We start from the raw sequence: 14378 nt of genomic DNA on the forward strand, positions 1-14378 counted from the left end.
AGACACACATTAACACATTATATATTTTTGCATACATTGCAATGGATTTTCGGGCAGTGAGGCAGCTAAATCTATTTTTCACATTCAAACCGTGCAGCAAAAAAGGTCAAGGTTTGATAACAGTCCCCTTTCTGTATGCTTGCATGTTCTTTCAATGTTTGTTCAAGTTTATTTTTGGTGCTTCCTACCACATTCCAAAAAGTAGTTAGATGAATTGACTTTAACGTTCGTATATAAAAACACACTCATAGTGATACAGTAATCAATAGTAATTTCAAAAGTGCATTAAAAGAGTCTCAACTTTCAGTTTTATCAGAGCTTCATTATGCAGCTCAAACCTCATGTTGTAGTTACATTAATAACCATACAGGGGACTTTAATGTCAACCACTGCCTTTGAATTACATAAGCAGTATCGGTTAGATTTGTTAGTTTTTATTTTTTCATTTCTTTATTTTTCTTATGTAGCCCACTCTTCAATTCTTCCAGCCTGTGTTTTATAAACCTTCATAACTTCTGTGTATGAAAGCGTTTTTATGCAGTTTTATTTCCCTTCCTCTGCCCTTTTAAACGGTAATGTAAAGCACCTTGACTTCCCTCAGTGGATGGTATATGTTTATTAAAGGACTTTGCCTTGCCACATGCTGCCTCGTTAGTTATTACATCTGATAGCAGATTACAACAAGTATCCCTTACACATTATACATCTCAACTTTATCTCTGATTATTAGTCCCAACATTTAGTTTTAAAGTTTTTTTGGGCTGTTTTAATTTCGGCTCTCGAGAACAACAACAACAACCCAACATCAGCAGTAGAAATGTTATCTGAAGAACTCACTGGTGTGTTTATGTAATAATGTTAGGTGCACTGATGCTAAATAATTGAGACTTAATAAAGAAACTTTACCAGTCTTTTGAAGATAAAACCAACAAAGTTTATGTCCTTGTTTATTTCTATACAACCCTATCCCGAACGTCTTACATCTCATGCTGTTCAGTTTTCACCCGAGGATTTCACGTTTAACCTGATTATCTAATGAATAAAGTTACTGTAGGTTAACTTTCATAAAACAAGTTATGTTTCAATCATGAATAAGCACAGACTTGACAACACATCCTTATTTAGTGACCCGAATAAATGATCATCAAGTTGTCAACAACCACTCTGTTTCATTTAGGGAATGACATATTCACAGATGTAATTTTTGAGGCTGCGACACACCTCATCAGACCACTTTCCTTGTGCAGCCACTGAAAGAGCAACACAGCTCTCCCTCTTCGTTCCTGTGGGCTGCTTCTTGGAGCGGTCCCAGTTCAAGTAGCTGACTGGTAGACTGTTGACATCAACATACTGGCCTTCTTTCACTATGTCTGCCACACCGATCCAGAAGTCCTTGGATCCAGGGGCGCTCCTCTTTGCATAATCTTTAAGTTCATTGTTTTCCATCAAGTCCCGTGGCGTTGCAAGCGTTCCTCCTTGTGCAATGCAGTCTTCATTTGCATCATGGAAATGTTTGGGTTCCTCAACCGTGAGATAACACTTCTTGTAAGCTTTAATCCCCCGGAGACAGACTGAAAACACAGTATCGCTTCATGAGTGAATTGTATTGTAAATAATGTACATATAAGTTTTGTTTCTTTTGTAACCCCCTGTTTTCCTCCAGAAAATAAATAGAAATATAATATCCTAAACAGCGATTTATGAGTTTGTAAAATTTAGCTTTGTTTGTTTTTTCTAGCATCAACTTGGCCGCCCCACTTTAGCACTGATCTAATGAGGGCTGCTGTCCTCTGCTGGACACTCAGCACACTAAGAAGTTCAAAATCATTTTTTTTTAGAAACCAAATATATCTTTGCAAAGTCCACACTCTTGCATTTCAGCGCATTAGCCTGAATTCACAAGTAAAAGTGAAGAAAAGCACCAAAATATACCTAAAACACAAATCAAATAATTAGCCAACCATCGCATGCTTTACTTCTCGTTCAATAAACATACTAAATAGTGCAGTGATGCTTTTGCATTTGATCTATTACTGTAACCCCCTCTGTCTTTAATCTTCCTTCCATTAGGGCAATACCTGTCTGCAACGCCTGCATTTCCTTCAGTAAATTCACCTCCTGCCACAACCTCTCCAGCTGGGACTTAACATCATCTTCTTCTGCAGCTGTATCTCGGCAAAGAGGCAAAAAAAAAAGGTCAGAAGAACATCAATATCAAGAACATTGTTAATGAACTATGTGAGTAATTATACCTCCGGACTGACGGGGTGATGCAGCTTTCCTGGTGCGAGATGGGCGACTGGAGCTGAAATGAATCAAAGAAAGGCAAAGAACGAGGAGAACAGGGATGGCCAGACGTGCCATATCTGAGACCTGTGGATCCTACAGTGACAGGACACAGTTGCACACCTTGTACTTCTCCGAAAGGAACCAAAAACACTGCAGGCAGCTCGATATATACTGGCCCTTCTGTATGCCTTGCTGGGTATGCTCCCTGCATTGGCTCTAACTCTGTTTTAGTCCAAACATCAGGAGGAGGTGAGAGGGGTATAAGGGTGGAGTGGCAAATAATGATGTACTTGTGTCTAGCATTTGATAAATATTTACTTGGAACAAGGTGCACCAAGCAGTAGTCCCTTTCAGTTCAGAAACAAACTGGGAATGCATTGACTACTTCTCCATTACAGAGTGTTGAAGACATGCTAAGACACTTTTTTCTACAAAGAATATTCCACCTCATTATCACCTGTGTATATATATATATATATACACACACATATAAGTGGTCTTCATCTACTGCAAAAACCATCATTTACAACTTCCAGTATATGAAAACAAATAACCAGGTCAATTTTGCAGCTAAATATGGACTATAAATATTTGTTCAATCACACAGACTTGCAGTTATGTAATGATTCAAAAATAAAGCTTCTATTAAACCAGAGGAAGTCCAGCTGAGGTGCAGGCAAAGCTATTTTTAGAGTGAGATGTTGTATACAAATGGGAGGGGGAGCTAAATAAGGAAAACCCTTGGGCATACAGGCTCAGTATAGCAGTTCAACTATCAAATCTAATCTTCAAATGTTGCACTCTCCAAATTATACATTTAAAATGAGGCCTCCTTCAAGTGACAAATGTATCAATAGTATTCTTAGTATAATAGAAATGCAGTTATAAGACCCTAACTTAGAGAAGAGGCACAGTTCTTGCTTAGTTTGCACACAGTGTTCAGAATATTTGCCAACAGTACATGCATTGACTGGTTATATACCTGTAAACATAATTGAAAAGGTCAACAGTGCAGTACTGTTGGAACAAATAATGTATTAGATGGCAGCTTTTCTCTTTTGGGGCACATATTTTAAAAAAGGCCTGACTTTGTTGCCAAACTGAGGGACTGTGCAGAATATGCAGTATAATTTGATACCCTGGTGATACCATGCTTATGTAGACCGAAAAACATTTTACATCCCAATGTTATCACGGAGTTCGATTATTATTTTAATCCAGGTAAATGCAAATGTTCCACATAACATACCATTGGTGTAATACCTCAATAAAATTAAAATAAATTAACTGAGAGAAATCAGAATACTTGCAGATACATTTATTCAATTAAACAGAGTTGTACTCAAAGAAGGTTCACACCAGAAAATGTGGCAAAAATATATACGACCACAGGTAAACCAGAGTTTATAAGGAGATTGTGAACACATTATGATGTTTAACACTTTTATAGACATGTTTTTTTTTTACAAGGCAAATTATGAAAACGCACACACAGGCAAACACACACAAATAAAAAGGCCTGACAATGATATTGAGATGTATTTCCATAGTGTCTAAAAACAATTATCCATACTTATCTATACTCAAGTCTACATATAAATTCTAAAAATACTTATTCCATCACTTCTGTGCCCATTAACACTGTCTATCCACCATTTATCATTCATCTTTGAAGCATGCAGCCTGTTAGTTTGCACATTGACATTTTTTTTAAAGGCATAAGGAAAGACTGATTTAATTGTTTTAATTGTTGAGAAAAATACTTTTTTGATATATAATCCAGCTTTGTTTTTATAATTCAAGTGAAGAAATAAATAGTTCAAATGACTAGTCAATATGCTGTATAAGCAAGGCCCCAAAACAATTATGTTTTAATTACAAATAAAACCAGATCAGTTATTAGAATATGTGTGGACATTTCATAGAAACTGGCAGAGTAAAGCAGAGGGCATCGTTATTATGTAAAATAATACACAGTGTTTTTCAGACCTGAATCACCCTGCTTTTAAACACCTGATCATTGCAAAAATAGTTTATGGCACTTTTTCTTTGTGAGGCACCAGCAAGTAAACAATTTCGGTCAGACAAGTAAAAGCAGAGACTCCACAAATGCTTGACTTACACGCTGCCTGAGAATACTCTGAATTTACCGATTTATATCATGTTCTCTTGCATTTAGATATTTTATTATATAATGTTTGTGACCTTCAAAGTGTATGCAACACTGTGGCATTGTATAGATTTGACATCTGAATAAATGTCCAGTGGAAGATTTTTAAATGTTTTTATAATGTGAACTTTACTTCTTCTTTACACTTGTTGGTGGGCTAAAGGCACTGGTGATCCTGTGATATATTACAAGGTTGGCAGGAACCTAAGATACAAATATCAAGCAAATATCTACTGTACACACATACCTTTCTACCACTGGTGGCTACCACATCACTGCATTTAAATATTCCACATGCCAATCGTTTTCCTTATACAGCTGTCATCACTGAAAAAGGTGAATATTAAATTACACTTTCTTATTCTTTTTTTTAGACAGGGTAGGGTTGTTATGCTACATGACATTGATCGTAAGTATGTTTTTAAGGGTACTAATCCTAACCATGTTTCCAGGCTTAAATGCTTTTTCAGTCAATAAACTGTTTGTGGATGCAATTAATAGAGAAATGGACACAAAGCTAATCAAATTATTGGCTAGCATAACGTCATAATACCGTAAAGAATATAAAAATACTAGATGGACAATGGCACTTCCACCTGCCTGTCTGTGTTAGAGAAAATGTTGTTAGGTCTCTGTTTTCACAATAATTTTGCTCGAACATTTAACTGACAAACAATAAGTAACAAACAAATATTGTACATAAATCCAGTCATGCATGCATGCATACAGCACATGCATACAGCACATACTGCTCAACACTTGTGTGGTGAATGCCTCTTCAGTCTCTGGGCGTGTAGCCGGGAGGTTTAATGGATGAAGGGCATTCGCTCCTTGCTGTCATTGTCTCCCTCTGGCTCCTCTTCCTCCTCTCCAGCCTCACTGGTCTCTGTGCTGTCACTGGCCATCTAGTGGTAAGATATTATTCAGCTGTCATTACTAAGCTACCATTCAGAGAAACAGAGGTGAAAACAAATGAAAGATGACATCAAACAGTACAGTCAATAAGTAAATACTCTTTCTAGTAACGGGCAACTGCTTACAGGGTCGATGCTCTTCATATGATCAGGTCGATACATATTACTGTTTCTAGGTTTATTATTGAGACCACCATAGAAACAGCTAGAGGAAATTCCACACACTGCCTCGTTCTGACACTGACCAGTCCTAAAAAATGTGCTGTAGGCTTTAGAAATGTCAGATGTGACTATTTAAAAACAACCAACATATTGGTATGTTTACATTGGCTGAAAATGTGTTTTTGAATAAATCTGTATTTAAAATTAGCCCTACATTGGCCAAATGAATAAGATCAGGCAGAAATGCAAGGAATCTTTCTTCCAATAACTTGTTGGAAGTCATCCAAACTAGTTTTATAATATGCATACTTTTACCAATTTACCAATCTGCCAATTTATTTCCATCTTCTTCCTCTCTGCTCTTCCTCCTGTCAGTCATGTACCCTTGAATATAAATGTGATATAATAATTACATGATAAAATTAGTTTTTTATTTTATATTTCTAACTGTCTCATAAGTCTTTGCTTGTATCTTGTAATGATACTAACAATAGAAGCTAAAAGCTGTTACTTTAAATAATACTTTAATAATGTTAAATGTTCAATTTATAGACGTATTTTATGTTTTTACTATTATACTATTGCATACATACATTGCATTTGATCAGCCACTCTTTGGGTGTTTGTCATTCTGTGCTCGTCCTGTAGAGGATGTTAGAGCAACTGGTTTCAGCTGGCAGACTTCTCTTTGGTGGACAATTTCCATTAATATACACAATACACTGATTACTTTACTATCCACAGCCCATACTTTATTTACTTGATTCATTAATTTGAATAAATAATATATTTAGTTTAAATGCCATCATGTGGATTAATTTTCTATTTATGTAGGAATGTATTTCTAAGATAAGATCAATCCACATGTATGAATGGAGCCCCTTCTATTGATGTTTGTTTTCTGATAACTTTAGAAAAGAAAAAACACATTCAAATGTTACCAGAGGGGTGGGAGACTTCTCGACATCCAGAATGAGTTTTCCTACGTTGCCTCTGTCATGAATTCTCTGCATGGCCTCTTTTACCTGAGAATAAAACACAACATTTAACTAACATTAATAAGCAGAAGTGTTGAACAAACAAATATATTAAAATAACCTAAAGTGTAACATTACACATTAGGGCAGAAACTTTGTTTTCTTTCAGAAATAAATCATAAAGATATGGACAGTACAGATTGACTCATCAAGTATCTCATACTAACAAAAGAGAGAGAAGCGCTTAAAACCTAGGAAAGTGCAATGAGACTTCCTGGTCTGTAGCCTATAGAAACATCCGTCAACAATATGTTTTATGAGCTGACATTTTGCTTTGTTATCTGACCAGTTAACGTCAGCTTTAGAACATTTGAGCTATTGTCCATAATTGTTCATCACCTGCAGTTTTATTACTACATGCTGAGTGGTGGAAGAATAGGAGAAGAGGGACAAGTGCTTTATGCTTTTCTCCATCTCAACAATACATTGCAGATTTAATGCCTCAAAATGTGGTAGAGTATTAAAACATATCACAACAAGTGTTTATCAAAATGGTTATTCTGGAATTAAAAAGAACCAACAATGACTTAAACTTCAACTGGAACAGGTTTTGTCCTTAGGTTTTACATTACATTCCATCTGTGGCCATTGCCCAAAAAACACTACTAACATTTATGAAAAGCTAGCAAACTTGACCTTTTTTGATCCACATCAGACAAAAACACCTCGCAGGTCAGAACTTGTTAAATCAAACATCATCGCAAGCTTGTCCGACTGAATTAGGTAGAAAAATAATTCACACACCAAACCATTACTCAGTATGTCATATCTTGTTTTCTCATTACAATCCACACAAAGAAACAACTGAATGTGCCTTTTTGTCTGGAAGCCATTGTTTCACAAGCATTCATTTACTCATTTACTAAAAAAGAAAGTAGAAATCAAGCCAAGAGCAGAAATAGGTCAGAAACGTGTCCCACATTGGCTGTCAGTTAGCAAGAGAGGGTGAGAACCACTTCATTGTAGGTTTTAATATGGCATTCCTGCATGGTACAAAAAAGTGAGATACTGTATGAAGGCTCACTTTTATCTTTTTAATATTTTAAGGTTTTGACCTTGGGAAACCCAGGTGAAAAAAACGGATTCAGTCTTTCTCAACTCAGTTTTTCTGTTTTGGTCTCGAACATTCTCTAACTTTTTTTTTGAGGATAAACAAGTTGCCATGTAAACTAACACCCTCCGAATTCTAGGTCTAGGCAAATGAATAAATGAGGCAGGAGTTGACCCTGATACGGCAGCCCACGCCATCCTCCCCTTAATGACATTCTTCATGGGCCATGGTTCCAGTGAATGGCTGACAAATCTGCCAAGGTTTAATGACAATCAGTACTGAGGGAGTTTCCCGTGAGAAATACAACATTTTAATTTCATCAACATGTTCTTCCTCTGACTGTCGATACGAAGTTCAAAATGACTTATTATTAACCTATTTTGATGGATAACCTGCACCTCATTACTTTCATCTGAACACATGGAGAATTTCAGGTGTGGAACAAATTCCAAACGTTTTATTTGTAAATATCGGGGATGTGTAAGATGGGAACCATAAGGCAAATTATTTTAATATGAAACTTAATGCTGGGGGGAATGGAGACAAGTAGCTGAAGACAAGTATTGCATCCTGCCAAGGCCTTTTTTGAGTTTTCCTGCTATGACAGTCAAAAGGTCTGCCTGCAATATTTCTATATACACTGTTGCCAATAAAGTTGGAATCATTTGTTTCAGACACATTCCTCTTTTTATGCCTATTTTATTTTGTGATATGTTTGGAATAAATGTATCAATACAAAATGTAGAAGATATAGACTTTATCTATCAAGAACAAATCACATTCATCATTTCATGAGAAGAGGTAAAACATATATTATTCCAACTTTATGGGCAACAGTTAATGTACAGTTAGTGACTTCTGACAATGCTTTAGTGTTGTGTGCAACAGTGCCTGCCAAATGTTAAGTCCCTGCCCCCACAGAAGTGTGTTCTCTTATTCCAGCTGATTGAATGTTTGTTTAGCTTATAAAAGATATGTTGAGGGATAACAGAATTACATTATTTCCATTTTGTAAAAGCGCTGCCCCTCCTCCTTCTCATGTCAAGCTAATAAATCCAGCACTATATGTTTTACAGCCACACTAGGGCTGACACTTTTTATTTAAAATGTTCATTTTCATTTGATTGTCTAACCACACAGCTCCACCTTTTGTGTCCTGATCCAAGCTAAACACTGCATTACCAGTTGTTCAACACTATTGAAATTGGGATGTGTATAAGTGCAATGTACAGTGGTAAAATCACAGTTAAAAGGGAGATTTTAGATTTTAAGAATTTGTAGAAATGAAAAGTGAATTGATTGACGTATGTCCTGATGTGCTTTGTGTGGGTGTGAAATAATTGTTGAACAGCAGGAATATACAACCTACCCACCATCTGTGGAACAATGTCCAAGAACAGTTGACAATGTCCCACAGAAAAACAGCAGTGACAAACAACAGATTATAAGCTGTCAAATAATTGTATAAAATGTTCTCTTTAATTTTAAAGCTGGTATTTTTTTTTCATGTAACCACTCTGATCTAATCATTTTTAATTTGGTCATTATTGACATTGTTTCCTGTCTCACGCCCTCCAATCACTACAGTGTCTTACCTCCTCCAGCGCCCATAGGGAGTCCACTACCGGCTTGATCTTCTTTTGGTCAAAGAGACACAAGAGTTTGTCCATCACTGATTTCACGAGATTACATTTCCCATGTTTGAAGAGGAGGTTGAGGAGCGAGAATCCTGCTATGACTTTATTCTCTTCGTATAGTTTAATAGGGTTCACCTTCTCCACCTGCCACCACTGGAGAAAAAAGCAACAGCACAAAGAGACATGGTTATTCCGAGGGACTCATTTGTGTGTGTTTGATTTGCCATGAAAAGATGAAATGTGCATTGTGTAGTAGGCTACTGTTTCCTTCAAATGTTGATGACAGAATGCATCTCTGACTCACAGATTTTGCAAAGCTGAAGAAACTCTTTGTTTCCCCAGTTACCATGTTTGATGCGCCTGAAAAAACAGAAATAAAAGGATTGTTGAATGCTGTACAAAAGTCTAGGCAGAAGTGACTGTTCAGTAACAGGCAGCCACAAAGCATAAAGGGGGAGGTAGTGGAGGAACAGTTAGCACCTTTAGACCATTAGATCTGTGCAAGCATGCCTTCGCTCATATTCAGTATCACTTAAACTAAATAATTAATATCCCTCCAATACTTTTACTTGATTCATGAAGCTTAACACAAACTAAAGTAATTAACAGAGACCTGGTAAGTATGGAAGCTGTGAAAGGCACTACATTTCATTTGCAGGATACAGATGAGAATATTATTTTCACGTGAGCTTCATTATCTCTCTCCTAATCCAGTTGCAAACACATTTCATTTATGCAATACTTGAATTGTTCAACATTATGAAAATGATCCTAATTGTTTCTTTCTAAGAATCAGATAAGAAGAGTAATATCAACCTCTTGTCTGTTTTTTAAAAATAAAAGCTACAGCCAGGAGATGGTTAGATTAGCCTAGTGTAAAGACTGGAAACAGAGGAGAACTACTGGCCTGGCTCTGTATACCTTTAACAAACAACCTTTTACACCAGGGTTGTGTGCCTGGCTACTATCTGGCCTGGATCAGAGACTTCCTAATGTCTTGTTGTCACCAGGGTAGCTGTGTCAAATTTCTTTTTTAATAAACAGATGTGAGAGTATCAATCTCCCTGATATATTGCTTGACAAGAAATTGTATGTGTTTCCAAAAATGTCAAACTATTTTAGCAAGCGTACTACATTTTAGACTGCAAACAAACACATTGCAAATTTAGATATTAACACTTTGAAAGTACTGAATGGAAATCATAGTATTGTTATAAGTATGGCCCCCACCATATAGTATGTAGGTTCCCAAAGGCCTCAGCAGAGTCAGGCCTTTCGCTGTGTTCTCCCCACAGAGGCAGTCCAACACGATGTCCACCCCCTCTGGAGAAATCCTAAAAGATTAACAACAAAGTAAAGAGGAAGTCAACTGGGAAAAACGTGATCTAAATGAAATAAAACGTTGTTTTTACATTTATTTTTATACATCACATGTAAAAAAGTATGCAAAAAACAGTTTTCCAGATCTAGAGAAATCAATATTGAGGATAACAGTTTAATTAATTAATAAACCAAATAAAAACATTAGATTTTCACATGAACACATGTCAAGCTTTTCTTAACATCATATAATAAAAAACGGAATTATCTTCAGGCTTTGGATTGATGACTATACAAAACAAGACATCACCATAGGAAATATTGATTGGTATATTATACATGATTCTCTGTCATTCTATGTTTAAAAAAAAACAGAATATTCATCAGTAATGAAAATGAATTGCAGTCTTAAAATGTTTGCAGGTTAATTTACGGTTGATCAACCAACCATTTTGGTGATGATTGATTGAGATAAGTTAAAATCAGAGGTCATCTTTATACAGTTACACTGATGGGAATGTTTGCGCTAATTGTTAATTTATTCAGCCTATGAGTCATACCCAGGAGCAGTTTTAGGGTTAATTCAATAACGGAGTCATAACTCATGAGTATTGATTCTCTGGAGTTTTACTCTGAGAATAGGTGGCAGTTGTTGACTCTGCCTCCACTGTATTTATTTATAAGGAACTTAATGCTATGTAATGCCCACATCACTCCTCATCAGTAACTTGCAATCATCATGTTACAAAAAGGTTTACTGATTGCACACAAAAGCAATCAGACAAACAAGCTTTCCATAATGAAACTCATTAAAGGCACAGATAATAAAGAATCAAATACATGTTAACTCCTTTCTGCCTTGTGGCCTTGGACACCTGCTTGGCTAAACTGCTTGGAGGTCTTGTGATCGCCATGGTTTTTGCCTTTTGTAAAAAGACTAATTTAATCATACTTTGCTCTTGATCCTGAAAAGAATGTGTGGGCCAGGGAGATGAAAGGCATATTAATCCACTACCACTGTTGATGTGTAGGCAGAACACATGAAATAATTAGTGCTCTTGAAAATGTATTTTAATCCCTAAGCAAAATAAAAAAATGTGTGTTTCATGTATGATGCATGTATCCTGGTTATAGAAAAGAGAATAGCCACACATTTCCTGCAAATGACCAGGATGCAGCATGGGTTTGGAGTTTTCTGAATAACCAAAGCTTCAAAAGAAGATTGAAAAAAAATAGCAGTAAACCAGCATATTACTATAAAATCAAATGTCAGGCAGAGTTTGCTACAAGGTGATTTATTTGTAGTGCTGGCTGACAGCGTGCTGTGTTGTGAATGGAATGTGTAGGGCATCAACGCTTGTTCCTAATTGGCTCTGTTGTTCCACATTGCCAGCGCAGACCTACGCCCAACACAATGCTGCTCATCTATCAGATGAGCCGTGAGTTGCCATGGGGACCACGGCCACATAAGACCAAATAAGGCAACAGGTAACATCTGCCTCCTCGCGCAGCCCTCTGCTCAGTGAGGTCCATGTAACCATGCTACAGCTAACATGCCTGAATAAATTCATTTCTAAAATAAACAAGTTAATATTGCAAAGCATACACGCTGAGGAAACTAAAACAGACCACTTCAGCCTCAAATCATAATCATACTTTGGACCAACTTTGAATGCTTACTTTTGTACTTCTTGCATATAATCAACATTTCTGTCAAAGAGGTGAGTCACCGAGTCTCTGATGGCTGCGTGTTTGGAACATGAGGCGATCCCAAACACAGTGACATTAGGCACTGTGGAGCACAGCTGAGCCACAGCTTGACCCTGAAAATAACAAACAGTGGAAACAGTTTATCAATGCCTGAGAACACCAGCGTTTAACTCTCAATATACCAGGGTCACAAAAAGGAAACAGTAGGTGCACCATTAACAATCATCATAGAAAATCAGATAAAGTGGTGTCGAATACAAACAATCAATGACTACTGCTTTAAAAGTTAGATATAACAAGATGTTGTTTAAATGATCAAACATATATTTCAGTCATTACCGTCATCACAGCAGCAGTTATCAAGAACAACAGTACACAAACTACTTTTATAAAGCTGTCAGTTAGAATGAGAGTTGGCTAACCACTTTGTATGGCTGCTGGGCAATAGCAATAAAAGAAAATGCACTTACTACACCACCTCCCGCTGAGTGGACCAACACTGACATCCCCTCTCGCAGATTAGCAACCTCAAAGAGCATCATATAGGCCGCCACAAAGTTCAGGGAGAATGCAGCAGCCTCAGCAAAACTCATTTCCTCTGGCATCTTGTAGACAAAATCCGCTGGCGTGCAGACCACTTCTGCCCAGGCATTGTAATTGACAAATGCCATAACTCTGTCGCCTATCTGAAAGAAACATGTTAGAGTAGCTGGATAACAAGCTGACACTAATGTGAAACAAGCATGAGTGCAATAGGCAGGCCATTGTTAGTATATTGTAGATTTGTTTAATTAGTATCACATTATCATCTCATTACAACACGAGTTCCTAGTTTTGTTGAGGCAGATTTGGTAGCTCAGAATAGTTATTTGACACATCAGAGCGTTACATATAGAATCCTTAATGTCACTAACCTCAAATCCGGCTGTGTTTTCCCCTACTGACTCTACTATCCCAGAGCATTCAAACCCAGGGACAATAGGGAGTTTTGGAGGATTATCAATAGACCCCTGACGTACCATCAGATCCAGGAAATTCAGGCCACTGCAACAAATAATAAAAAGTACCTTTTGATGAGATGAAATCCCTCTAATGCTAAATGAAAACCATGCCCACTGACAGTTAATATATCATACCATAAATACTACAAATACTTAGTCTGATATATGAGATTTTAAGGGATGCACAGTACTTTAATTCATGATTAATATCAACAATAAATCACTGGCTATTTCCCTATGATAACAGCAGTCTCTATTAAACAACAATTTCCTAACGTTGTATTTTCCAACACTTAACATTAGTCCAGCTGTAATATTCTGCAGTAATGAGCTAATTCATACTTTGTGAAGGCAGCTATTATGCTATCAAATCCTAAACAATGATTTAAAGTCTGACTGACAAGCTTGCTTGATGTTTGCTTGCTATGGTGCTCCAGACAGCCACCCACTAGAAAAGACCTGTGGCTTCATGACAGCGACATTTTCCAATAGCATTCAGTCTTCACGCTTATCAGGATTTCTGTGAAGCGTGGTTATTAAAATCCTTAATACAGTACAATATACAATAAATCAGTGGTTCAGATTTACCATGCTTTGACGCGTATCTTCACTTCACCATCATGAGGCTCGGGCATTGCCTTCTTGGTTACCCTGAGTTTGTTAAGACCTCCGAAACCTGCCAGCACCACAGCTCTCATTTCTTTAGCATCGCCGGATGATTCCACATGTTCTGGTTCTTTCCCCGGATTTGTGTCTATCATGAACTGGGTCTCCTCCGTCATATCTGCTCCTTCTTTAGCCATGTTGGAGACCCGCTGCTCTGCCTCTCCGCTCCGCCTCGGGCTTCAGAGCGATGTGGTGCGCAGACAGCCGCTGTGAGGAGGGTTATCCACGGTGGTGCCTCAAATATCACTGTCTACACTTTAATTCAATTATGCGGACATTTGGATTTGGAATAATAGTTTTTTCCTTTCGTTCAAGTCAGAAAGATAATGATTAAATCAATTTCAATTTGCCATTTGAAGAATCTGGAATACACAACATCCTTGTGTAGTGTTTGCTTGCAGTAGACTTAAGAATGAATAGC

The 14378-nt window shown here is 37.1% G+C and overlaps 2 protein-coding genes across 2 annotated transcripts; both read right to left on the reverse strand.

The window, feature by feature from the left end:
• Nucleotides 1-948: 948 nt before the first annotated feature.
• On the reverse strand, nt 949-2364 carry clec3a (C-type lectin domain family 3, member A). Its single transcript, XM_010791544.1, has 3 exons — nt 2253-2364; nt 2079-2171; nt 949-1571 (listed from the first exon to the last, which is right to left on the reverse strand). Exons 1-3 carry the CDS (start codon nt 2362-2364, stop codon nt 1174-1176), a joined length of 603 nt encoding a protein of 200 aa, XP_010789846.1. The 3' UTR covers nt 949-1173.
• Nucleotides 2365-3592: 1228 nt separating this feature from the next.
• Nucleotides 3593-14290, reverse strand: vat1l (vesicle amine transport 1-like). Its single transcript, XM_010791530.1, has 9 exons — nt 13880-14290; nt 13205-13334; nt 12761-12976; nt 12261-12403; nt 10491-10594; nt 9565-9620; nt 9219-9413; nt 6477-6560; nt 3593-5364 (listed from the first exon to the last, which is right to left on the reverse strand). The coding sequence occupies exons 1-9, from the start codon at nt 14092-14094 to the stop codon at nt 5266-5268; spliced, it is 1242 nt and encodes a 413-aa protein (XP_010789832.1). The 5' UTR covers nt 14095-14290; the 3' UTR covers nt 3593-5265.
• Between the last annotated feature and the right edge of the window lie 88 nt (nt 14291-14378).

This window comes from Notothenia coriiceps, unplaced genomic scaffold (genome assembly GCF_000735185.1).
Source record: "Notothenia coriiceps isolate Sejong01 unplaced genomic scaffold, NC01 NC01_scaffold00035484, whole genome shotgun sequence".
NCBI lineage: Eukaryota > Metazoa > Chordata > Actinopteri > Perciformes > Nototheniidae > Notothenia > Notothenia coriiceps.